Genomic DNA, 26554 nt, shown 5'->3' with positions numbered 1-26554 from the left:
GCACTCACAAAGTTCAGGGAATTGGCTCTGAACAATGTGGGGGCACCTTGGCTAGTGCCAGGGTGCCCTCACACTAAGTAACTTTGCACCTAACCTTTACCAGGTAAAGGTTAGACATATAGGTGACTTATAAGTTACTTAAGTGCAGTGTAAAATGGCTGTGAAATAACGTGGACGTTATTTCACTCAGGCTGCAGTGGCAGGCCTGTGTAAGAATTGTCAGAGCTCCCTATGGGTGGCAAAAGAAATGCTGCAGCCCATAGGGATCTCCTGGAACCCCAATACCCTGGGTACCTCAGTACCATATACTAGGGAATTATAAGGGTGTTCCAGTAAGCCAATGTAAATTGGTAAAAATGGTCACTAGCCTGTTAGTGACAATTTGGAAAGAAATGAGAGAGCATAACCACTGAGGTTCTGATTAGCAGAGCCTCAGTGAGACAGTTAGTCACTACACAGGTAACACATTCAGGCACACTTATGAGCACTGGGGCCCTGAGTTACCAGGGTCCCAGTGACACATACAACTAAAACAACATATATACAGTGAAAAATGGGGGTAACATGCCAGGCAAGATGGTACTTTCCTACATCCAGTAAGCCAATGTAAATTGGTAAAATGGTCACTAGCCTGTTAGTGACAATTTGGAAAGAAATGAGAGAGCATAACCACTGAGGTTCTGGTTAGCAGAGCCTCAGTGAGACAGTTAGGCACCACACAGGGAACACATACATATAGGCCACAAACTTATGAGCCCTGGGGTCCTGACTAGCAGGGTCCCAGTGACACATAACAAACATACTGAAAACATAGGGTTTTCACTATGAGCACTGGGCCCTGGCTAACAGGATCCCAGTGAGACAGTGAAAACACCCTGACATACACTCACAAACAGGCCAAAAGTGGGGGTAACAAGGCTAGAAAGAGGCTACTTTCTCACACAACCCCCCCCCAAACGAAGGACAATAAGGCTAACCTTGGCCAGTTGAGACTTTATTGTCTAAGTGGTGATAAGTAGAGAGTAGCTCTGCAATAGACTGGTTACTCCCTTTATCATCCACTATATGGTTACTTCCCTGTGGGGATGTAAACCACCCTTTTTGAAGTTTTTTAGCTAAGCAACAATGTGAAGATGTATTTTCAGAGTTTCTATCAGTAAGTTTTAGTTTAGAGCAGTGGGAATTGTCCACTGAACCTATTTGTAGTGATGGAAATGCCAGACAGGGATGCTGTCTCAGAAAAGCCATAGCTGGGCAAAAACTTTGTACATATGGCTGGAAGAGAGAACAGGGATGCTGTTTCTCTTGAGTTGGAGCAGGGCAGGGATGCTGTCCTATGAGCTCTACACTAGGGCAGGGATGCTGTCCTAAGTGTTGTGAGGCAGTGCAGGGTTTCTGCACTAAAGTTTCTCTGGGAGGGTTGCAGGGATGCTCCATGTTAACTAAAATGGTGCTCTTTTTGTCACCAATGTTAGTTATCCCACAGAGAGGTACTTCTACCTCAGGGAGTCCAGCTTTGCCAGCTGATGATTCCCTTGGAACAGGTGCCACCCCAGGAGAGGTTTCTCCCACCACAGGAATGGTATCCTGAATGGTAGAGTGGTTAGGGGATACTGTGATACCCTTTTTACCTGTTGATGGAGAGGGATCCTGAGTTTTCAGGCCTTCTCTCCTTTGCTTTTTCATTTCAGTAGAAATGAGAGGGAACAATTCCTCAGGGATGCCCAGCATGGCTGCATGGGCATAAAACTCTACATCAGCCCAACCTGAGGCCTCTAGGTCATTACCTAAGAGACAATCTACAGGTAAGCTAGGTGATACCACCACCTGCTTAGGGCCAGTAACTCCACCCCAACTAAACTGAATTATAGCTAAGGGAAGAAACTTAGTGGAGTTATGGACATCAATAATCTTATACTGTTGTCCAATGATGTGTTGATCAGGGTGCACTAGGTTTTCAGTCACCAAAGTGATACTGGCACCTGTGTCCCTGTAGGCCAAGGCCTCAACACCATTTATTGAAACTGTCTGCCTGTACTTATCCATTGTAAGGGGACAAGCAGCCAGTGTGGCAAGGCCAATGCCACTAGGTGTGACAGAAACTGTCTTGGGACTGACTACCCCAGTTTCTACCATGGACCCATAAGTGAACCCAACTACACCCTTAACTTGACTGTTGCCAGCAGTCCCACCACTAGTACCACTACTGCTAGGGGCACTAGAGCTTGATGTATTAGTGGTGGTAGGCTCAGGGGGTTTACCTGGACAGGACTTATCCCCTGGTCTATGGCCTCTATTTTTACACACAAAGCACCAAGGCTTTTTAAATTGTGTAGGTTGAGAAGAAGAGGAAGAATTTGTTTTATCTCCACCCCCTGAAGAGTGTTTAAGATTTGAAGTGGGATCATTGGTTTTACCCTTGTCCCCATGCTTATCTTGAGATTTTTCACCATCTTTCTTCTTAGTGTTCTCTTTGTCACCCCCTGTATGAACTTTTCTGTTCACCCTTGTTCTGACCCATTTGTCTGCCTTCTTTCCCAATTCTTGGGGAGAGGTCAGATCAGAGTCCACCAAGTACTGGTGCAACAAATCAGACACACAATTATTAAGAATATGCTCTCTCAGGATCAAGTTATACAGGCTGTCATAATCAGTAACTTTACTGCCATGTAACCACCCCTCCAAGGCCTTCACTGAATGGTCAATGAAATCAACCCAGTCTTGTGAAGACTCCTTTTTGGTCTCTCTGAACTTTATCCTGTATTGTTCAGTGGTTAAGCCATAACCATCCAGGAGTGCATTCTTAAGAACTTGGAAATTATTAGCATCATTTTCTTTCACAGTAAGGAGCCTATCCCTACCTTTTCCACTAAATGATAGCCATAGGATAGCAGCCCACTGCCTTTGAGGGACATCCTGTACAACACAGGCCCTCTCAAGTGCAGCATACCACTTGTTAATGTCATCCCCCTCCTTATAAGGGGGAACTATCTTATGCAGATTCCTGGAATCATGCTCTTTTGCAGGATGACTATGGGGAATACTGCTGCTGCCACCATGGGTATCTAAACCCAACTTCTGTCTTTCCTTCTCTAGTTCAAAAGACTGTCTATCCAAATCCAGCTGTTGCTTTTTAAGCTTCAGTCTGGTTTGTTCCACCCTTAACTTATTGAGTTCCCTCTCTAACATTCTGTCATCAGGGTTGGTGGAAGGGACATTCCTAGATACAGAGGTATGATGGTAATGAACAGAAGCAGACCTGTCCCTTACAGAAGCCACCCTAACAGCTTGGCTAACAGAAACATTACTACCAGTATGGTGAGAATAAATGCTTTTGCTATGATGTGAGACAACACTATTTGTATGGTGTGGCTCATCATCATTACCAACTATGCTAGACTGTCAAGTAATGGGCAGGCTAGGAAGTTTCTTTCCTGAATCTTTTCCTGGGGGAGTCCCTGAATCAGATTGGGAACTATTAGGTACTTTTTCAACAGATGTGGCACCTATAGCCTTATCTTGTTCTCTAAGCATGTTAAGTAACAGTTCCAAGGAAGGATTCTTCCCTACACTCAAACCTCTCTCTATGCAGAGACTCCTTGCTCCTTTCCAGCTAAGGTGATCATATGCAAGTTTGGACAGATCAACATTTTGGCCTGTGCCAGACATTTTTAGAGGGAGTTAAAGTGATAGCAAAAGAGAAAAAAGTTTTCAGAACTTTTTAGAAAGACAGAAAAAACACTTTTTAAACTTTTAAGAACTTTTTGAAAGTTTAGAAGTACTTTTCAGCACTTTAGAAAAGAGTGAAAAGAGGAAATGCAAAACTTTTTAGCTATTTGTATATACACTGAACTTGTTTTGTATATTTTTCTCTTATGAAAAGTACAATGACAAGAGTGGTAAGTAGTTTCAAAGCACTTATCCCACCGCTGCACAACCAATGTAGGAGGCTGGACTGGCTTGTAGTGAGTACCAAGGGGTAGTTGCACCTTGCACCAGGCCCAGTTATCCCTTATTAGTGTATAGGGTGTCTAGCAGCTTAGGCTGATAGATAATGGTAGCTTAGCAGAGCAGCTTAGGCTGAACTAGGAGACGTGTGAAGCTACTACAGTACCACAAGTGTCACTTGCACAATATCATAAGAAAACACAATACACAGTTATACTAAAAATAAAGGTACTTTATTTTTATGACAATATGCCAAAGTATCTTAGAGTGTACCCTCAGTGAGAGGATAGGAAATATACACAAGATATATATACACAATAGCAAAAATATGCAGTATAGTCTTAGAAAACAGTGCAAACAATGTATAGTTACAATAGGATGCAATGGGGAAACATAGGGATAGGGGCAACACAAACCATATACTCCAAAAGTGGAATGTGAACCACGAATGGACCCCAAACCTATGTGACCTTGTAGAGGGTCGCTGGGACTATTAGAAAATAGTGAGAGTTAGAAAAATAACCCTCCCCAAAACCCTGAAAAGTGAGTGCAAAGTGCACTAAAGTTCCCCTAAGGACAAAGAAGTCGTGTTAGAGGAATAATGCAGGAAAGACACAAACCAACAATGCAACAACTGTGGATTTCCAATCTAGGGTACCTATCGAACAAGGGGACCAAGTCCAAAAGTCACAAGCAAGTCGGAGATGGGCAGATGCCCAGGAAATGCCAGCTGCGGGTGCAAAGAAGCTTCTACTGGACAGAAGAAGCTGAGGTTTCTGCAGGAACGAAAAGGGCTAGAGACTTCCCCTTTGGTGGACGGATCCCTCTCGCCGTGGAGAGTCGTGCAGAAGTGTTTTCCCGCCGAAAGAACGCCAACAAGCCTTGCTAGCTGCAAATCGTGCGGTTAGCGTTTTTGGACGCTGCTGTGGCCCTGGAGGGACCAGGAGGTCGCAAATTGGACCAGGAGAGAGAGGGGACGTCGGTCAAGACAAGGAGCCCTCTCAGCAGCAGGTAGCACCCGGAGAAGTGCCAGAAACAGGCACTACGAGGATGCATGAAACGGTGCTCACCCGAAGTCGCACAAAGGAGTCCCACGTCGCCGGAGACCAACTTAGAAAGTCGTGCAATGCAGGTTAGAGTGCCGTCGACCCAGGCTTGGCTGTGCACAAAGGATTTTTGCCGGAAGTGCACAGGGGCCGGAGTAGCTGCAAAAGTCGCGGTTCCCAGCAATGCAGCCCAGCGAGGTGAGGCAAGGACTTACCTCCACCAAACTTGGACTGTGGGGGTCACTTGGACAGAGTCGCTGGATTCGAGGGACCTCGCTCGTCGTGCTGAGAGGAGACCCAAGGGACCGGTAATGCAGCTTTTTGGTGCCTGCGGTTGCAGGGGGAAGATTCCGTCGACCCACGGGAGATTTCTTCGGAGCTTCTGGTGCAGAGAGGAGGCAGACTACCCCCACAGCATGCACAAGCAGGAAAACAGTCGAGAAGGCGGCAGGATCAGCGTTACAGAGTTGCAGTAGTCGTCTTTGCTACTATGTTGCAGTTTTGCAGGCTTCCAGCGCGGTCAGCAGTCGATTCCTTGGCAGAAGGTGAAGAGAGAGATGCAGAGGATCTCGGATGAGCTCTTGCATTCGTTATCTAAAGTTTCCCCAGAGACAGAGACCCTAAATAGCCAGAAAAGAGGGTTTGGCTACCTAGGAGAGAGGATAGGCTAGCAACACCTGAAGGAGCCTATCACAAGGAGTCTCTGACGTCACCTGGTGGCACTGGCCACTCAGAGCAGTCCAGTGTGCCAGCAGCACCTCTGTTTCCAAGATGGCAGAGGTCTGGAGCACACTGGAGGAGCTCTGGACACCTCCCAGGGGAGGTGCAGGTCAGGGGAGTGGTCACTCCCCTTTCCTTTGTCCAGTTTCGCGCCAGAGCAGGGCTAAGGGGTCCCCTGAACCGGTGTAGACTGGCTTATGCAGAATTGGGCACATCTGTGCCCAACAAAGCATTTCCAGAGGCTGGGGGAGGCTACTCCTCCCCTGCCTTCACACCATTTTCCAAAGGGAGAGGGTGTCACACTCTCTCTCAGAGGAAGTTCTTTGTTCTGCCATCCTGGGCCAGGCCTGGCTGGACCCCAGGAGGGCAGATGCCTGTCTGAGGGGTTGGCAGCAGCAGCAGCTGCAGTGAAACCCCAGGAAGGGCAGTTTGGCAGTACCAGGGTCTGTGCTACAGACCACTGGGATCATGGGATTGTGCCAACTATGCCAGGATGGCATAGAGGGGGCAATTCCATGATCATAGACATGTTACATGGCCATATTCGGAGTTACCATTGTGAAGCTACATATAGGTAGTGACCTATATGTAGTGCACGCGTGTAATGGTGTCCCCGCACTCACAACGTTCAGGGAATTGGCTCTGAACAATGTGGGGGCACCTTGGCTAGTGCCAGGGTGCCCTCACACTAAGTAACTTTGCACCTAACCTTTACCAGGTAAGGGTTAGACATTTAGGTGACTTATAAGTTACTTAAGTGCAGTGTAAAATGGCTGTGAAATAACGTGGACGTTATTTCACTCAGGCTGCAGTGGCAGGCCTGTGTAAGAATTGTCAGAGCTCCCTATGGGTGGCAAAAGAAATCCTGCAGCCCATAGGGATCTCCTGGAACCCCAATACCCTGGGTACCTCAGTACCATATACTAGGGAATTATAAGGGTGTTCCAGTAAGCCAATGTAAATTTGTAAAATGGTCACTAGCCTGTTAGTGACAATTTGGAAAGAAATGAGAGAGCATAACCACTGAGGTTCTGGTTAGCAGAGCCTCAGTGAGACAGTTAGGCACCACACAGGGAACACATACATATAGGCCACAAACTTATGAGCACTGGGGTCCTGACTAGCAGGGTCCCAGTGACACATAACAAACATACTGAAAACATAGGGTTTTCACTATGAGCACTGGGCCCTGGCTAGCAGGATCCCAGTGAGACAGTGAAAACACCCTGACATACACTCACAAACAGGCCAAAAGTGGGGGTAACAAGGCTAGAAAGAGGCTACTTTCTCACACCAGTCCTCTGCCATCTTGGATACAGAGGTGTTGGGGCACAATGGACAGTTCTGAGTGGCCAGTGCCAGCAGGTGACGTCAGAGACCCCTCCTGATAGTTGCTTATCTTTCTCAGTAGCCAATCCTCCTTTCTGGGCTATTTAGGGTCTCTCCTCTGGGCTATTCCTCAGATAACGAATGCAAGAGCTCACCAGAGTTTCTCTGCACTTCCCTCTTCGACTTCTGCCAAGGATCGACTGCTGATTGCTCCAGGACGCCTGCAAAACTGCAACAAAGTAGGAAGACGACTACCAGCAACATTGTAGCGCCTCATCCTGCCGGCTTTCTCAACTGTTTCCTGGTGGTGCATGCTCTGAGGGCTGTTTGCCTTCACCCTCCACTGGAAGCCAAGAAGAAATCTCCTGTGGGTCGACGGAATCTTCCCCATGCTAACGCAGGCACCAAACGTTTGCATCACCGGTCCTCTGGGTCCCCTCTCATCCTGACGATCATGGTCCCTGGAACACAGGAACTGGGTCCTCGTGTCTCCCACAGTCCAGTGGCCCTTCTGTCCAAATTTGGTGGAGGTAAGTCCTTGCCTCCCCACGCCAGACAGTAATCCTGTGTACTGCATGATCTGCAGCTGCTCGGGCTTCTGTGCACTTTTCCAAGACTTCCTTTGTGCACCGCCTAGCCTGGGTCCCCAGCACTCCGTCCTGCATTGCCCAACTCGCTGAGTTGGACTCCGACGTCGTGGGACCCTCCTTTGTGACTGAGTCGACCGCTGTCCTCAGATTTTCTAAGTGCCTGTTCCGGTACTTCTGTGGGTGCTGCCTGCTTCTGTAGGGGCTCTCGGAGTTGCTGAGCGCCCCCTCTGTCTCCTCCAAGGGGCGACATCCTGGTCCTTCCTGAGCCCCAGCAGCACCCAAAATACTCAACCGCGACTCTTGCAGCTAGCAAGGCTTGTTTGTGGCCTTTCTGCGAGGAAACAACTCTGCATCCTCCAGCACACCATGGGACATCGTCTGACCAAAGGAGAAGTTCCTGGCACCTTCCGTTGTTGCAGAATCTTCGGTTTCTTCCACCCGGAGGCAGCCCTTTTGCACCTTCATCCATGGTTTAGTGGGCTCCTGCCCCCACTGGACACTTGCATGACTCTTGGACTTGGTCACCTTCCTTTACAGGTCCCCAGGTCCAGGAATCAGTCTTCAGTGTTTTGCTGGCAGTTGTTGTTCTTGCAGAATCCCCTATCTCGTCTATACTGTGTTTCTGGGGTAGTAAGGTAAAGTTACTCCTACTTTTCAGGGTCTTGGGGTTGGGTATCTTGGACACCGTTAGTGTTTTCTAACAGTCCCAGCGACCCTCTACAACCTACTATAGGCCTGTGGTCCATTCGTGATTCGCATTCCACTTTTGGAGTATATGGTTTGTGTTGCCCCAGGCCTATTTCTACCTATTGCATCCTATGATGATTCTACAATGTTTGCACTACTTTTCTTACTGTTACTTACCTGATTTTGGTTTGTGTACATATAATTTGTGTATATTACTTACCTCCTAAGTGAGGGTATCCTCTGAGATACTTTTGGCATATTGTCACTAAAATAAAGTACCTTTATTTTTAATGACTATGAGTATTGTGTTTTCTTGTGATATAGTGCTATATGATATAAGTGGTATGGTAGGAGCTTTGCATGTCTCCTAGTTCAGCCTAAGCTGCTCTGCTATAGCTACCTCTATCAGCCTAAGCTGCTAGAACACCTCTATTCTACTAATAAGGGATAACTGGACCTGGCACAAGGTGTAAGTACCACTAGGTACCCACTATAAACCAGGCCAGCCTCCAATAGCGACTGGTCTATTCCCAGATAGATGGAAAGGAGCAATAATAGGACCTATCCTTATTAAAGAGGATGCTACCGATCCCCAAATTATTGTCTGATCAGTCTATTAGAAGTAGGAGGAAATTTGTTTTCAAAACTGCTGCTGATGATTGAAAGATAGGGAAGAAGTACATTATATAATCCCCATAGAACAAGGAGGTATTAAAGAAGGCCACACAACATAAGACCCCTGTTTCAGTCTATGGGCAATAGGAAAGATGTGTGTAGCTCAAAGGGGAAAACTTTTATTGTGTTGTAGACTTTCGTGCCACATTTGATCTGGTGGATGCCATTTGTTATGGGAAAATTTAATACGTTTTGAGAACCCAAAGATTTGCTTCAGATCTTACAAGAACTATGTAGTCAGAAATGGGCACAGATGATAGTGGATATTGATGGTATGCTAACTTAAAAGGTAAAAAGTAATAATGGCTTGTGTCAGGGCTGTGTTTTGGCTACCTTATCTTTTCCATATTTGTAGCAGGTTTGTTTACAATGGTACAAGATACTGCAAGGTTAAGCCCCAACATGAATGGTCTTTTATATGCAGGTGATTTAGTGATAATGGATTTGACAGAAATACGTGTGCAAAGGAAACTGGAGGTAATTTATGAGTACTGCCTTAGGAAGAAGTTACTTGTGAATATGAATAAGACAGAGGTCGTGGCTTTGTTAAAACAGTAATGTAAATTATAGCTGGTACCTTAAAGGAAAGAAAATTAAAGTGGTCAAAAAATATAAATACCTAGGGATGTGGTTTGATACTGTAAACTGTAAACTTCGGACTTGTATAGCGCACTACTCACCCGTTAGGGTCTCAAGGTGCTGTACGCATACCGCTGTGGAACCCCTCCTGGCTTTTCCCTGTGAGGTGCCCACTCCTCGGCATCCTCCAAGGTGAAGCCAGGCATCCCAGCGCTGTTGGGGCCGTTGTGGAGATTAAGCAAGCTATTGCCCAGAGTTACAGAGTGGGACCCATGAATTAGATTAGGCACCAATGCGAGAATTATCAGGTCTGAGGAAATTGAGCCCAAGACCTGCAGAGGCAGGAATTGAACCCTGGTCCCTGGCCAGATTTCTGCATCAGGGTCTGCCGCTCTAACCATTGAGCCACACTTCACTGGAACCAGCTTAACTGGAAAGAACATATTGAACTGCTATAAGCTACAGCACGGTCTTTGTATGTGGGCTAAAGCAGCTTAGTAGCAAATATGGAGGTCCCTCTTTGCACCAAATTCTGTCAGGCTAATGTCCTATGATTCACCCTCAATTCCAGTACAGAGCAGAACTCTTAAGCCTAAATGGCAAACTGGAATTATGAGGAAGGAAAATGTGTAAAGAGATTATTATCTTTACCTGTGCCTTCTATGATACGGGCCATACGAATGGAAACACAATTTATCAAAAGGAGTTTTCTGGCATATGCAGGCATGGAAAGATGTTGGTCTGGACTAACGAGGGAAGGATGTAAAAAAATCTCTATAATCTGTACAAATTAGGGTACGCAGAGCGAATTAAGATGGGCAAAAGAAGTTAGGAAGGTATTGGGCGAGGCATGTAGAAGACTATCATTAAAGATAATCAGCAAGAATCTGGAAATTAATATTTCCAAGTCATAGTTGCATATGTTGACCAAAAGTGTGTCAGGGAACAGGATATGCGATACCCAAGTCGGAAATCATCTGTGCAGTTTTTGAGAAAGGCTTTGAAAGAAGATGATAGTTTCTCATATGTTAAGGCACTGCCTAATCCCTTGCGTGGGCAAGCAGTACTGAGATTTAGATCTGGAATAAACCTGTGATATGAAAAGCATATGATAAAATCTGTAATCATAGATGATAATGGAAAGTGTACATGTGGGCTGGAAACAAAGTGTGGCGGCGCACATGTTTTATTAGATTGTTATACGTTTTTATCGATATGTACAATGTTTCCAAAACCAATTTTTTTTAAGTATGGAATTTTAGATAGTAAACAAGCATTGGACATGTTATTAGATATGAAATACATGGATATTACCTGTGCAACTGGAAGTTTTTAGTAGAGGTTAAGGGAATCTTAAAAGATGGTCATTTATAGTGAGCCTGACCTTTCACAACTGTAGATAAGGGCACCTTGAAGGCAGATTACCAACTAATCTTAGTGTTATAAAGAAGGGTGTTTTATTGTAAAAACGTGGTGGTGTGTGTTTAAAGGGGATAATTTTTATAAGCACAATAATGTTTTTAAAAGGCTTAATTGGAATTTTATTGTGCATTATGGTATTGTTTATGAGCATCTATTTTATGTAATCATTAGACATAAGTAAAGAGTATTGTTCTAAAGACTGTGGTCTAAATAAACATAATACTTGCCTGACTGACAACCGGCTGAAGGGCATGGATTGGTGTACAAGGGTTGATTTCATGTATGTGTTGGACTTTCTCATAATGACACATAGAAGGACGTCTGTTCAAGTAATCATTGCTGCTTTATAAGAAATTTTATATCTGTGTATAGCTAATGTCAAAACCAATAAAACGTTTTTTTGTTACAAAAATGTGTTCTATATGTGTAAAAACCCAGTTAATAAACATTCTCTTCATTTGTCTCTCAGCCACCCCTGTATTCCCAGTGAGGAGAAGCTCCTTTTTGCTCTCCAGCAAGATGTGCACTACGTGAATGTACACATAGACGCACACACAAGCATGCATGCGCACGTGCACACGAAACTAGATAAACGTTCACAAACTTGCAGGTGAGAAAGTTAGCAGAATTAATTCCATTTTAGCAGTCATGCCCCCTGCTTCACTGCTCGATGCTGCAACACAACATCACATATTTTATTTATATGGTAAATACTATTGCGTGGTCTACCATTCTGCTGTCTGAGCTTAGCAGAACCGAAGGCATGCAAGTCATTTAGACCATTCAGCATGTGGAGAGGTGATCACAGACACCTTCTCCCATCCACAGTGGAAGAGGGACATCTACAAACGGCTGTGACAAAGGACGAGGATAGAGTTTCTTACTTTGCCCACTCCAGCAGCTTTGCTGCTTCTTCTTTTCTGTCGTACTCCAGGTACAAGAGAGCCAGCTCGAGCAAGGCGTTAGGGATTAAATAGTGATCATACTTTATCTTCTTTTCACTGAAAAACAAACATGACACGTTGTTCACAATCTATCCATGGTGTTTAATCATTACTACTTTGTGTACATAGTAGGTCACTTTTTCCATCCCAGGAGCCCTGAATTTGTTAACAACAAGATTGTTGTGCAAACTAATGTAAAACAGATGATCCAAGAAAATCAGTGGGAATAAATGACCAGGACAATATCCAAATCACTAAACAAAGTAAGCTAGCCACACTGGCTCTAACTACGAGATTGTCGGTAACGGGAGGGCGTGGCACTAGGGCCACATTTATCTATATCAGTCTTTATCTCCTCCCCATTTACCAACTACTGCGAGTTATGGACTCTGAATCAAGGAAAACACACAGATGCTGAAATTAACACTACGCACATTCCAGGCAATTTACTGCTTGCAGCAGGTAAAAAGGTGCTCTACTTGTTGCATCATCACTAACACGACTTAGAAAGACATTCAATTGTTTGATAACTACTGAGCCTGAAACAGAGCACTAGCAAATATACATGCAAATACTGATTTTTCTGCATGTCTTGTTAAGTTTAAGATGATTACAGATATATCAGGGTTGGTTTGTTGGAGGCATCTGGATAATTTTCAATCCCTGCCCTCCCTTTCAAGATCAGTCAAATGGCAACAGAGTCCAAGACCTTCCACACATAAGCAAGGCAGCAAGTAGGTTACTCACGCTCATCCAAAGGTTTTCTAGGGCTCCCTATCCCCTTATCACCAGCCCAGGAAGAAAAATTAGTGGAGGATTTACATTACTCACCATTCTCCTTACAAAAAAACACAACTGACAACAGACAGCAAATGGTGTCTTGCACACCACATATGAAACTGGTGCCACACCGCCCTTGACCAGATGCATGAATTTACTTACATACAACTGAAACCCATCATTGTTCTGGAATTTTTGTTGAAAATGATACATTCATCTGCCCCAATGTGACACTTCTTCCTCTCTGCACATGCACACAGCTTCTTTCTTCCTTGAAAGAATAGTCTAATCTTCTGTATAGCCTCACAGACCGGGGACTGACTTGTCATTTCACAATACACACGTCATTGAAACCAGCACCGCCACTGCCAGGGGCTGCAGCTCTGTCTAGGACCATAACATTTAACAGACGCCACAGGCAGACTACACACCTCGTGGTGGTGCCCAATTCACTTCTACGTGTCTTCTGCTCTGGCTGAACTGTACATCCTTCGTTCCAGCAAGCACAACATTAGCATTTCACCTTCCAGTTTCTTGCAGCACCTCAAAAGTGAAAGACTGATCACTGGGAACGATGTTCATATTCGCAGGTCTTGATCTGGCTTTATTGGATAGGGCCCTGCCCTGAGCCTTTAAACGTGATACGTAATCAGAGCATATACCAGACTCAGACCTCACTCTAAGGTAGCCAGCACCTATTCCCGGAAACTCAACCGTTCATAAAGATCCTTCCTTATATTGATTACCGTCATCATATTTTGATAGTGCTAGCACTGATTCAATCTCGCCTAGAGTAAGGACATTTCTGCCACCTAGGGCCTTCAGATTAACGTTTTGTTAAGTGTTTGCGGGAAGTTCATAACTCAGTTGCGCATCTGATCAGTGGCACACTTCATCACTAAACACGTCTCCTCAGTTCTTAAACAATTACATTGACTCCTCAACATGAAAAGGATTCTATTTAAGGCAGGGGGTAAAATAATCCTACACCGGGTAATCCACGGCAGTGCGCCTCAGTTTCTACCTTCTATTTTTCAGAATTAATTTGCTTGCCAGTCCCCTTCAATCTTCCAGTTCTTTGTTAATAGACGTCTCCAAAACAAACACCAAAATCTGTTACAGCGGAGCATTTTCAGTGTCTACAGGTGGAAAAAAATAGCCAGAGAACTTCGTTCTTTCTCAGCCTTTTCCTTTTTTCCATTAACTCTTAAAAACTTACCCCTTTACCTGTCAATTAAGTTTTGTATTTGTATTACTGTACTTCTTCCTTTGTCCCCAGCACCAAGTAGCTTCAGTTTACGCATGCCTTTTAAATACAGAAACCCTCTGTGAACTGGTAATTTAAGTGGAAGCGACCGCACTCACTGGCTATTACATGACACTTCAGTTCCTCCATTAACGTCACCATCCACGGGAACTCCGCATGCAACAACCTTATTCCTCCTCCTGTGATCAGCAAGTGTGTAGCAGGCAAAAGCGCACAGTACTGAGACCACCACTGGAGAGCTCCACAACATGAACAGGGGCTGATGTTCTGCGAAGCTAGGCCTAAGGCCCACCGTGGGATGAATTAATCCACCCAAGCCCTCGGGCTCCCTCACACCTTGGGAGGTGGAATCCATGCGCCTATACTCACATAATTTCCCTAAGCACAGCGTTACTTTAAAATCTGCTTGCTATGTAGATAGACACTGTACTAATGCACATGTTCTTCTATCACAAAGTATGCCTCTGTGGTTGATTTCTATTTATTGATGTCCTATTTATTACATAATCGCACATTTGTTTCATCTTACTCTTGAATAAAACATAGGTCTGTCAGAATAATGTACAACATAGTGTGGGCTGGAGATGTTGCGAACAGCCAAGAAATATAATTAGTTAAACATTGATTCTGCCCAGCAGTGGTCTTCATTTACAGATAACCCCACATTTTGCCAAACGTTGCCCCCCTCCACTTATTTGTGTTTACAAGTTAAGCACTGGTTAGTAATACTAACCTTATACAGGTTTGTGCAATCTGAAAATACATTGACATATATAAAAACTCACTTTAAATGGATATAACTGAAATACTCCTCTGCCTCCAAGACATTGCCCAAATACTTCAGACACAACCCCTTTAACAGTTTCACCAAACACTGGTCATCAGCAAGGAATTCCGTGACTGTAAAAGAAAAGAGTCTTATGTGAGGTACACCATTAAAGGTATTTTAACCAAAACACCACACGCAATTTTTATCAGTTTTTCTTTTATTAATTTCCATTCTAAGAAAGTGCACCAGAATCGAGAAACGTGACAACCTCGACACATTTTAATTTTAAAACTGATAGCAAATAATACAAGTAGCAATTATAAGGGAAACAAAGCCAGGCTTAATATTTTGGGGTACAAAAGTCTGACCACAAGTATGTGCTTTAATTCAATAGTATGTATTACTTATTATAAATTTTATATAATTTTTGTAGAGTCGATTTTTTAACACTGCGGATAGAACGGAAAAAATATCAGAAAGTGAAGCTAGGGATTTTTCCTAAATAAGCTTCTTTTTGTGACAAACGGCGACAACTGTCAACTCAGTGAATAATCTAAGATTAATACCACGTTTGGTAACCGAGACCTCAGAACATTAACAAGACCTTGTCTGCTTTTACAATCATTTTGAAAAGTTGTCTTTCTAAACATTGAATTTTTTGTGACTAATTATTTTGTTGTTGATAAATCTTTTTCAAGTTGAATGTTAGTTCTGGGATAGTGTTAATCATTTTCTTTTGTCAACTTCGCTACATGTGTTTTTCTATGTTAATCTCAATGTAAAAGAGAGCTGCCTGAATTACTTGTAGGATGGTACTCCTGCGTGAGTTTCAAATCAGATCCTAACCCAATGAGTTCCGGAGGTCACTAAAGGTTCAAAGATTAACTCAGGTTTTCCTTCCAAACAACAAGTGCAGTGAAAACTAGGCATTGACAGCCAAGACAATGCGAGACCAGGCGAGGCTCCTTCGCTATGGTGAAGGAGCATCACTCACATGGCTGAGCCAGCAGCAGAAAAATAAAACAATAGTTTGCTATTGTTTTACTTTTCTGCTGCTGGCTCAGCCAGCAGTGCAGGGGGTGGGGGGACTGGGCCACGGGAGGTGGGAGGGAGGAGGGCGAGAGAGTTTCATCTAAGTGAGCATGTGTGTGTGGCCGGCTGTCTTAGGCTGGCCAAATACACATGTGCACTTAGGTTTCGCCAGTCCGGCTATGTTTAACAGCCGGGCTAGAGAAACTGCAGAGGCCCCAGGTCTGTGTCTGAGCAGCTGGCCAAGCCACTCAGACCAATCCTGATGCTTCTTTCATGCTAGGTTTAGCATGAAAGCAGCACCAGGATTGCTGGGGAGCCTGTGCGGGTGTCCCTGTGAATACTGGGACATCACTTTCCAGCAAAAAGAGCGACAATAAGGCCGCAGGAGACGGGTGCATCATGGCGGAGGTAGGTTTATTAATTTATTTGTTTTTATTATTTTCACTCCCCCAGTCTGTCTCCGTCCCCCCCCACCTCTCCCCTTGAGATTTGCAATTGCTGCAGCTGGAGAGAATAATCACTTCTGACGCTAAGATTCGGCCATTCTTGGTGGGATGCTGCATCTTCACATAGTAGTGGCATATTCCTATCTTTTATCCAGCACTTGCATTCTAGACACACAATACAGGGTGGAATCATTTAAAAGACTTATCCTTACATGTGTTCAGCCAGACACAGGATACGTCACACAAGAGTAGTGGTCCACAAAGAACTATTTCAAATGTTGAATGACAACCAGAAGAGGCGTGGCCTTATATAAAAAACAATCTGTTTCACCTAGGCAAGACCTTTGTCACAAGAAGAAAGTACCTGAAGAAGCTCACAGACATCAGTAATTCTAAGATTCTGTTAAGAAATTACAGCAAGACACAAAGCAAAACAATCACCAGAAAGAGTCTGACTGTTGAAGAATGAGGACACTCACTAGAAATTCTGGTTCCGATGTAATACACAATCTGCAAAGCTGTTAGCATCTGATCTCCCACACAATCTTTCTATTTAATAATAGAGTGGATCCTTCTCTCGGACCACTGGCAGCTGGTTATAATTACTGCTTAACTTGCAAATAAAAAAATTACGTACAGGAGACCAAAGGTTTTCTTAAGAACCCTCAAAAAGTACTGTCAAAGGCTGGGCTTACTCATGCCAGGGCTATCTAGTCATGAGTTCACCTCATGCCTCCTTCAAACAGGACGATGCACTTACTGATATCTCACTCTTGCAAGTTCTTTTTCATATGTGCTTGATTTAGGGTCGTTGTTCAGTGGCTCTTTAATTTACCATTGCATACCATCTTGAATACCATGCTTCAGTATGAGGCTCAAGCATGTGCTCCCTTTTTTGAAGTCACTGGGAACAGAATCACCTTTCTTGTCTTCCAAGGAAAAGCTCTTCTATTGTCACATGTTCATCTGGATCTCATGAGATGTGGGTGTTAGAAACTACACTATTGGAACAGGGAGGGAATGAGTATGAGGCACAAATGAAATCTGGATATTCCTTTTCTCACTTTTCTAGAACGAAATAGTTTGACAATAGTTTGAAAGGCTGAGACAAACCGGGAGAGCGCACCTTCCAGTGGGGTTGAATGGCAAATTATATTCATGGTGTGTCCTCTCTGGACACCATTATTATTGTTTATCTTGGCTTTGGAAGACAGGAGTGGAGGAGGAAGAACAAGTTAATTAAGTTGCTCTTCTTAAAGCAATAGACCTTTCTCATAGAAATCTGGGCCTTAGGAGGGACCCTGCATATACATACGTTTTTGATTGTGGCTGATATTATTAGTAAAAAGGCCTTCTTTGAGGAGGTAAGCCTCAATTGTAACTAATTGCGTTACCAGAACCATGCTCTGAATAATGTGATCAGATGGCTATGATGGCCAAGTCCCTTGAATGCATTTAGGAAAGGAGCTTAATGATTTGGGTGGATACACAATCAGTTATTTACATTTCCCCTGCTATTCTATCTGCAGCATCTTGGATTGTATTTATATACTGCTAGTAATATACATGTTTGATGCATAGAATATATAGTAACATGTTTTAGTCTACAATGATGGGCTAACTATCTCTCCCAAGTGTTCAATGTATATTAGCAAGGAGAGTCTTTCCTCCAAAATGGAGGTTGCTGGAAAGCTGATTTAAGCTATTCCTGATTTTCATTTGTACCAGAGTAAGGACTCCACTCTTACACTTGGTGATTCAGAGCCAGCTTTGTTGTATCACTACATGAATAGTCAATAGGCACTGCTAAAGTCTTGTTGCCACTGTCAGATAAGAACATATTTGCATTCTCTGCATGGGAATAAACATCCAGGTAGTAAATTTGTATTAGAGAATCCACATAAATATTGATAATATGGTGCAATAGGTCACCCTGTGGTACCAACAGTAATTCTTGGGGTCAAACCCTAAGTTTAGAAGGTTTGGTTGAATCTCAGCATTCAGGTTAGACTCCCTTAACCAAGAATACATTGTCTCACATTGACAAAGAAAACTTCTGGCTGAGCTAAAAGGAAAGTGGAACAATACACTTTTCTAAAATAGTGCTAATGTCATTTGAGAGACATAGCCTCCGTTTCAGCTTCCAGGAGGACAAATGTAATTGGTTATAGAGTGACATGAATGCAGCCATATTCAATGCTCGCCTGAATTCCTACTGTCTTGTAAATGTTTCACATATCAAAAACCTTGACATTCTTGGTACGTACATCTGCAGATAGAATAAAAGTATAGCACAGAATTATCTTGTGGGATAATCACCATTACCCATTTTCAAACCAGAACATAGCCAAAGTATATAATTTTCACCTGGATACAGGTCTGCATTGATGTGTTGAGTTAAGTATTTTTTCTATAGTTGGTTAAAGAGTTAATAAATGCCTCTCTCAAAGACAGCATTATTTTAAAGAGTTAGCTTATATCTTCACACATTTCCAAAAGTGCAATAAATCTAGGACATTGGTACATAGAACAGTCCCTGGTGTTACCCAAAGAGATAGTACAAATATGTATGGATGGTGCTATGTATATCCAACTAGTATGCTGTAAATCCAGAGTGCAGAAAGTGTCAACTATGTGGGGAAGAGTAGCATAGAAATGCGGTGACAACTGTCTTATACTGTTTAATTCAGTTAGGCCTTGAACCAACCATGTTATCGGTACCACTTGGGGGAATGGGTTATATTGTGATTTATTGACAAGGTTTGGACACCTATAGATGGAACATAAGTGATAGCAATTCATAACACTTTCCTTTTTGTGAGTTACCACTCCATCCCCAAGATACCTTGATGTAAATGGAATTTGTTTCATAATGAATATTATTGTGAGTTTTATCATTAAAAAATTACAACTACAGTAAAGGTGATTATATAAATCAATAATAATTATAATAGTAATGATTTTATTAAGTACACCAAGAAGGCGGAGCCAAGATGGCATCCAGTGAAGTCGTATAAACCGGAGCTCTGCGCGGCCCCTGCTTATTATCCTGAAATCGGCTGGTAGCCGGTGCCGACGAGGCTCTAGCCGGTCCACGCGAGGACAGGGCACTTGGCGCGCCTGGCGATGGGGCAGTGACCCCCCGAGAGGAGCACGAGTGAACCCCTGGAAGGAACACAGCCTGCAGGCGTGGCGGGCTAGGAGGCCACATGGCTGCAAGGCAGAGCAGGTGAAGCCCTGAGACGCTGCGGAGTGGCGCGCAGGTGACGGCTGGTCCTCCACCAGCACAGTGCGAACAGAAGGTGAGGCGCAGGAGGAACGCAGACCGCAGGGAAAATTCACCCCATGCAGATACAGAGGGTGGAGTGGCTGCGGCATGGTGAGCCAACCCAACGCCCCAGTGACGCACACGGCGACGCCAAGGACCGCAGCGGGCAGCAGTGGGCGTGGGGTCTGGCTGCTGCTGGGCTGAGTGTGGCTGGCACAGAACCCCCGACCGACGGATGATGGGAGTGGGGGCTGCAGAGTGCTAACGCCCCTGGCTCCCATGCCTGCTGCCGCCCGATTGTGCCTTCCCCCGATGATCAAGGGCAGCTGTGGGCAAAAGGTCCCAATCTCTGAACCCTGGAAGACCCTTGCGAGGAACCCACCTGCCCTCGCCGAGTTGTAGGAGCTGATGGCTCCCCTGATGGAGATTAACTGTTTAACCCACTATATTTAATTTGCCCTGAACAGTGGCCGTCCCTTGAGAAAGTGACTGGAACTGAAATACGGGGCGGCGGAGTGGCTATGTGGCACTTCTTAGGGAGTGGAATGGTGGGGTGTGTCCCTCGGAGGCGAGGAGACCGGGGGATCGACCCTTTCATCACGCTCCAACTTGAGAGGACTTGTGACTACCTGCTGTTGCGCTCTGGCCCTCCAGGGGACAGCTCTTCTGCCCACTGGGAATTAGTCTGCAACTAGAAGACCACAATCACTCGTCGTGGGGAGGGTGCTGGGTTTGCTGTGCCATCATGATGGGGAAACCCAGGGGCAGTAAAACCCTCATGCAGGGTCCTGGAACAATGATCCCCCAAGAATCTATGACAACAGCCTTCACACAACTGGAAACTACCCTAAAGATGCACTCTGCTCAATTCAACAAAGTACTCCAAGCTATCCTGGATACGAAGACCTCCCTGGAATCCAGGATTGATGCAATTTCCATAGATGTGAATCTGCTCAGGGTGGATCATGACAACCTGGCGGAGCGGGTTGCAGAGACAGAATCCACAATTACCTCTCTTCATACCTACAGTCATGGAACTCCAAACCCAAATGATACAACTTCAGGCAGAGGCCGTCGCCCTACATAAGCAAGCGGAGGATGCTGAGGGGAGGTCTCGGAGCAACATCATCAGATTACTGGGCTTTCCTGAACGTACTGAGGGCTCCAACGTGGAGTTATTTGTGGAACAATGGCTGATTGATGTAGGAAAGTACCATCTTGCCTGGCATGTTACCCCCATTTTTCACTGTATATATATTGTTTTAGTTGTATGTGTCACTGGGACCCTGGTAACCCAGGGCCCCAGTGCTCATAAGTGTGCCTGAATGTGTTACCTGTGTAGTGACTAACTGTCTCACTGAGGCTCTGCTAATCAGAACCTCAGTGGTTATGCTCTCTCATTTCTTTCCAAATTGTCACTAACAGGCTAGTGACCATTTTTACCAATTTACATTGGCTTACTGGAACACCCTTATAATTCCCTAGTATATGGTACTGAGGTACCCAGGGTATTGGGGTTCCAGGAGATCCCTATGGGCTGCAGCATTTCTTTTGCCACCCATAGGGAGCTCTGACAATTCTTACACAGGCCTGCCACTGCAGCCTGAGTGAAATAACGTCCACGTTATTTCACAGCCATTTTACACTGCACTTAAGTAACTTATAAGTCACCTATATGTCTAACCTTTACCTGGTAAAGGTTAGGTGCAAAGTTACTTAGTGTGAGGGCACCCTGGCACTAGCCAAGGTGCCCCCACATTGTTCAGAGCCAATTCCCTGAACTTTGTGAGTGCGGGGACACCATTACACGCGTGCACTACATATAGGTCACTACCTATATGTAGCTTCACAATGGTAACTCCGAATATGGCCATGTAACATGTCTATGATCATGGAATTGCCCCCTCTATACCATCCTGGCATAGTTGGCACAATCCCATGATCCCAGTGGTCTGTAGCACAGACCCTGGTACTGCCAAACTGCCCTTCCTGGGGTTTCACTGCAGCTGCTGCTGCTGCCAACCCCTCAGACAGGCATCTGCCCTCCTGGGGTCCAGCCAGGCCTGGCCCAGGATGGCAGAACAAATAACTTCCTCTGAGAGAGGGTGTGACACCCTCTCCCTTTGGAAAATGGTGTGAAGGCAGGGGAGGAGTAGCCTCCCCCAGCCTCTGGAAATGCTTTGTTGGGCACAGAGGTGCCCAATTCTGCATAAGCCAGTCTACACCGGTTCAGGGGACCCCTTAGCCCTGCTCTGGCGCGAAACTGGACAAAGGAAAGGGGAGTGACCACTCCCCTGACCTGCACCTCCCCTGGGAGGTGTCCAGAGCTCCTCCAGTGTGCTCCAGACCTCTGCCATCTTGGAAACAGAGGTGCTGCTGGCACACTGGACTGCTCTGAGTGGCCAGTGCCACCAGGTGACGTCACAGACTCCTTCTGATAGGCTCCTTCAGGTGTTAGTAGCCTATCCTCTCTCCTAAGTAGCCAAACCCTCTTTTCTGGCTATTTAGGGTCTCTGTCCCTGGGGAAACTTTAGATAACGAATGCAAGAGCTCATCCGAGTTCCTCTGCATCTCTCTCTTCACCTTCTGCCAAGGAATCGACTGCTGACCGCGCTGGAAGCCTGCAAACCTGCAACATAGTAGTAAAGACGACTACTGCAACTCTGTAACGCTGATCCTGCCGCCTTCTCGACTGTTTTCCTGCTTGTGCATGCTGTGGGGGTAGTCTGCCTCCTCTCTGCACCAGAAGCTCCGAAGAAATCTCCCGTGGGTCGACGGAATCTTCCCCCTGCAACCGCAGGCACCAAAAAGCTGCATTACCAGTCCCCTGGGTCTCCTCTCAGCACGACGAGCGAGGTCCCTCGAATCCAGCGACTCTGTCCAAGTGACCCCCACAGTCCAGTGACTCTTCAGTCCAAGTTTGGTGGAGGTAAGTCCTTGCCTCACCTCGCTGGGCTGCATTGCTGGGAACCGCGACTTTTGCAGCTACTCCGGCCCCTGTGCACTTCCGGCGGAAATCCTTTGTGTACAGCCAAGCCTGGGTCCACAGCACTCTAACCTGCATTGCACGACTTTCTAAGTTGGTCTCCGGCGACGTGGGACTCCTTTGTGCGACTTCGGGTGAGCACCGTTTCACGCATCCTCGTAGTGCCTGTTTCTGGCACTTCTCCGGGTGCTACCTGCTTTAGAGAGGGCTCCTTGTCTTGCTCGACGTCCCCTCTCTCTGCTGGTCCAATTTGCGACCTCCTGGTCCCTCCTGGGCCTCAGCAGCGTCCAAAAATGCTAACCGCATGATTTGCAGCTAGCAAGGCTTGTTGGCATTCTTTCGGCGGGAAAACACTTCTGCACGACTCTCCACGGCGAGAGGGATCCGTCCACCAAAGGGGAAGTCTCTAGCCCTTTTCGTTCCTGCAGAAACCTCAGCTTCTTCTGTCCAGTAGAAGCTTCTTTGCACCCGCAGCTGGCATTTCCTGGGCATTTGCCCATCTCCGACTTGCTTGTGACTTTTGGACTTGGTCCCCTTGTTCCACAGGTACCCTAGATTGGAAATCCACAGTTGTTGCATTGTTGGTTTGTGTCTTTCCTGCATTATTCCTCTAACACGACTTCTTTGTCCTTAGGGGAACTTTAGTGCACTTTGCACTCACTTTTCAGGGTCTTGGGGAGGGTTATTTTTCTAACTCTCACTATTTTCTAATAGTCCCAGCGACCCTCTACAAGGTCACATAGGTTTGGGGTCCATTCGTGGTTCGCATTCCACTTTTGGAGTATATGGTTTGTGTTGCCCCTATCCCTATGTTTCCCCATTGCATCCTATTGTAACTATACATTGTTTGCACTGTTTTCTAAGACTATACTGCATATTTTTTGCTATTGTGTATATATATCTTGTGTATATTTCCTATCCTCTCACTGAGGGTACACTCTAAGATACTTTGGCATATTGTCATAAAAATAAAGTACCTTTATTTTTAGTATAACTGTGTATTGTGTTTTCTTATGATATTGTGCATATGACACTAAGTGGTACTGTAGTAGCTTCACACGTCTCCTAGTTCAGCCTAAGCTGCTCTGCTAAGCTACCATTATCTATCAGCCTAAGCTGCTAGACACCCTATACACTAATATGGGATAACTGGGCCTGGTGCAAGGTGCAAGTACCCCTTGGTACTCACTACAAGCCAGTCCAGCCTCCTACAATTGACAATATGCTAGGAGGCACTCCCTCCAGGTTCTTCTCAGTGGAGAGGGCTTGCAGGATACCTGGGAGGTCTCCCAGTCCCAGATCCCCACCACGGCCCATCATAGCTCGCCTCCTTAATCTCAGAGATCGTGACTGGATTCTCCAGCTGTCCCGAACAAAAGGTCCATGGCGACATGACAACACAGAAATAACGGCCTACCCTGATTTCACAGCAGAGGTTCAAAGACAACGCAGCTCTTATGGCAAGGTGAAGCAACGCCTAAGGGAGCTAAACTTCAAATATGCGCTCTTATTCCCAGCCAAACTGACGGTAGTAGATGGTGAGGCTACTCAGATGTTTTCAGCCCCTGAAGATGTGTGGACATGGCTACACGCTAAGGATTTGATACGCACCCCAGGGGAAGAAAAGGATGGGATGACCTGGCTGACTCCCCGAGATAAACGACAACCTCGCAGACTGCATAGAATCAAACCGACTCGAGCACAGGTGGCTAAAGTGAGAGCAGATGTGGTACTGGAGGCCTCGGAACTGACACTGAACCCTTACCATGTCCTAGATGACCGACCGGCAAGGGACCTGGCTCTGGGATGGACACTCCATCTTCCTCACACACCTCTGAGGAAGACAGGCCGGCGCTGTCTCCTCGTACAGCTGATGACCTATAGAAACAGAAACACTGATCCATGTTGTGCCCCATCGAATCCCTACCAGAAAAGTGCCTATACTATGGTGGGCTCGCCCGTCGGCTGCCTGTATCCCCCCCATGGGCACCGGCTACCTCAGTGATCTTCTTCCGGGGGCCTGTCCCTGCGGATATTCCTTGGTAGAACGTCCACTGTCGCACCCGAAGGGTGTGGAATAGTGTGTGGCCTGCTACCCCTGCATTGACTAACAGTGTTTGACAATCACCGATTTGCATTGGATGCAATGTTTGGGAAGTCCTGGCATGCTACTTGTTGTGGTTCATGCCTGGGATCGGGGAGTTGCTCAAAAAGTTTTTATAGTTCAGATGTGTCTAGTTGACCAGGGAAGCCTTCGACACCTGTGGAGCATGAGGGGAACAGGAGGTGGGGGGACGGGGAATGCGTTGGGCACTGTATACCGCTCTTATGGCTTCTGATTATGCTGCATTAACATTGAATGTTCAGGGGATGGGAACCCCGGCTAAGAGACACAGGGTGCATGCCTATCTCAGACGCAGACAGGTACATTTTGCGTGCCTACAGGAGACACATTTGACACACAGCAAATTGCTTAAACTTAGTCAAAGGTGGAGGGGGCAGATTTATGGTACAGGATACTCTGCCTATGCTAGAGGAGCTCTTAGTTGGATAGCCCCAGAGGTGACCTTTGTTAAACAGACGATTCATGTAGATCCGGAAGGCCATTATGTCCTTCTAGAAGGCACACTCGATGGGCTTTCTATTATGATTGCATCAATATATGCCCCCAACAGACCACAAGGCGCCTTCTTAAATATGCTTTCTCCAGCCCTCCTGCATAACCCCAGAGCACCAGGACTATGGGGAGGGGACTTCAATTGCATACACGATACAGAATTAGATCAGACAATACCTCCCCTCCCGAACACCCCAGGTATACAGATCACCAAACACTTCCGGCAGTAGTCTTCCTCTTTAAATTTACGCAATATCTGGTGCCTCCACCAGCCCAGCGACAGGGAATACTTCTATTATGCATCGGGACACCAGATTCATACCAGACTAGCCTATTCTTTCTGTAATTCAGAGGATTGGCCTATAATGAGTATTTGGGCAGGACTTTATCAGATCATAACCCCCTTAAAATCACATTTCAGTGAGCAGAGTCAGGCTGCCTATCCCCACGAGGAGAATGAGAGCGGAGGCCCTGCATGATACTGCATACAGGGAAACAATAAGAAATTGTATCACAAATTACTTCGCTATTAATTCAGGTTCACTGGATGACTCAAGGGTGGAATGGAAAGCAATGAAGGTGGTATTAGGAGGCCACTGTATAGCTACTTCATGGGGAGTGAGGTCTTCCCTCCTACACACGGTGACAGACGTAGAAGATAGCATTCATAAGCTCGAGAAGGAGGCAATCACTCCTGTCCTGTGTGCCCTCTCCTGACAGCTAAACTGTGCCTATACTGTGAGGAGCTTCAGCGCCTTTGCAATATAGATTAAAAGTCATACTTCATTCGAAAACACATGGAAGGCGATAAGCCTGGACGCACACTGGCATGGCTGTTGTGGTCTGAGACCCCCCCGCACTATTGTGGGAGTGAGCTGTGACTGTAGAGGCCAGGTGGTAAACACGCAAGAGGCGATCAATTAAACCTTTGCCCTTTATTATGAGCAACTCTACTCTTCACAAGTTTGCTCCTCTCCCTATAAAACCCAATTGTTTTTGCAGGATCTCACCTTGCCTCATTTAATGTGGCTCCAGGTGAGTGAGTTGGAAAAACCCTAGAAATAGATGAAATCCATTTAGCAATCCAACAAATGGCTAGGGGGAAGACACCAGGCACCGATGGGTTCCCAGTAGAATATTATGCCACCTTCAGGGATATCCTTGCACCGTAACTATTGGACATGTATGAAGTTGCCCACCAACTAGGGGAACTACCAGGCTCACTTTGTGAGGCACTTATAGTGGTGCTACCTAAACCGGGCAGAGATCCCCTTGACGTGAGCTCATACCGCCCACTGTCAATGTTAAACATTGGCTACAAAATTCTGAAAAAAATCCTTGCAAATAGATTGATACCGTTAACTCACCACCTGATACACCCTGACCAATGTGGGTTTGTACCACGCAGGGCCACGCTTCATAATATTAGACGATTGTGCCATATTATGG

General features: G+C 45.6%; 1 protein-coding gene across 2 annotated transcripts in view; it reads right to left on the bottom strand.

Annotated features, from left to right (window-relative positions):
• TTC39A (tetratricopeptide repeat domain 39A) overlaps positions 1–26554 on the bottom strand; it is a 553301-nt gene that overhangs the window by 38123 nt on the left and 488624 nt on the right. For both annotated transcript variants that reach the window (XM_069232685.1, XM_069232686.1), the window contains exons 16-17: positions 14773–14887; positions 11881–11997 (exon numbers count right to left, since the gene is read on the bottom strand). In XM_069232685.1, the coding sequence (XP_069088786.1) occupies positions 11881–11997; positions 14773–14887 (232 nt within the window). The remainder of the gene's footprint in view (positions 1–11880; positions 11998–14772; positions 14888–26554) is intronic.

The sequence above is a fragment of the Pleurodeles waltl genome, chromosome 4_2 (genome assembly GCF_031143425.1).
Source record: "Pleurodeles waltl isolate 20211129_DDA chromosome 4_2, aPleWal1.hap1.20221129, whole genome shotgun sequence".
NCBI classification, from domain to species: Eukaryota; Metazoa; Chordata; class Amphibia; order Caudata; family Salamandridae; genus Pleurodeles; species Pleurodeles waltl.
This window is presented reverse-complemented; position numbering and strand designations above follow the sequence as displayed.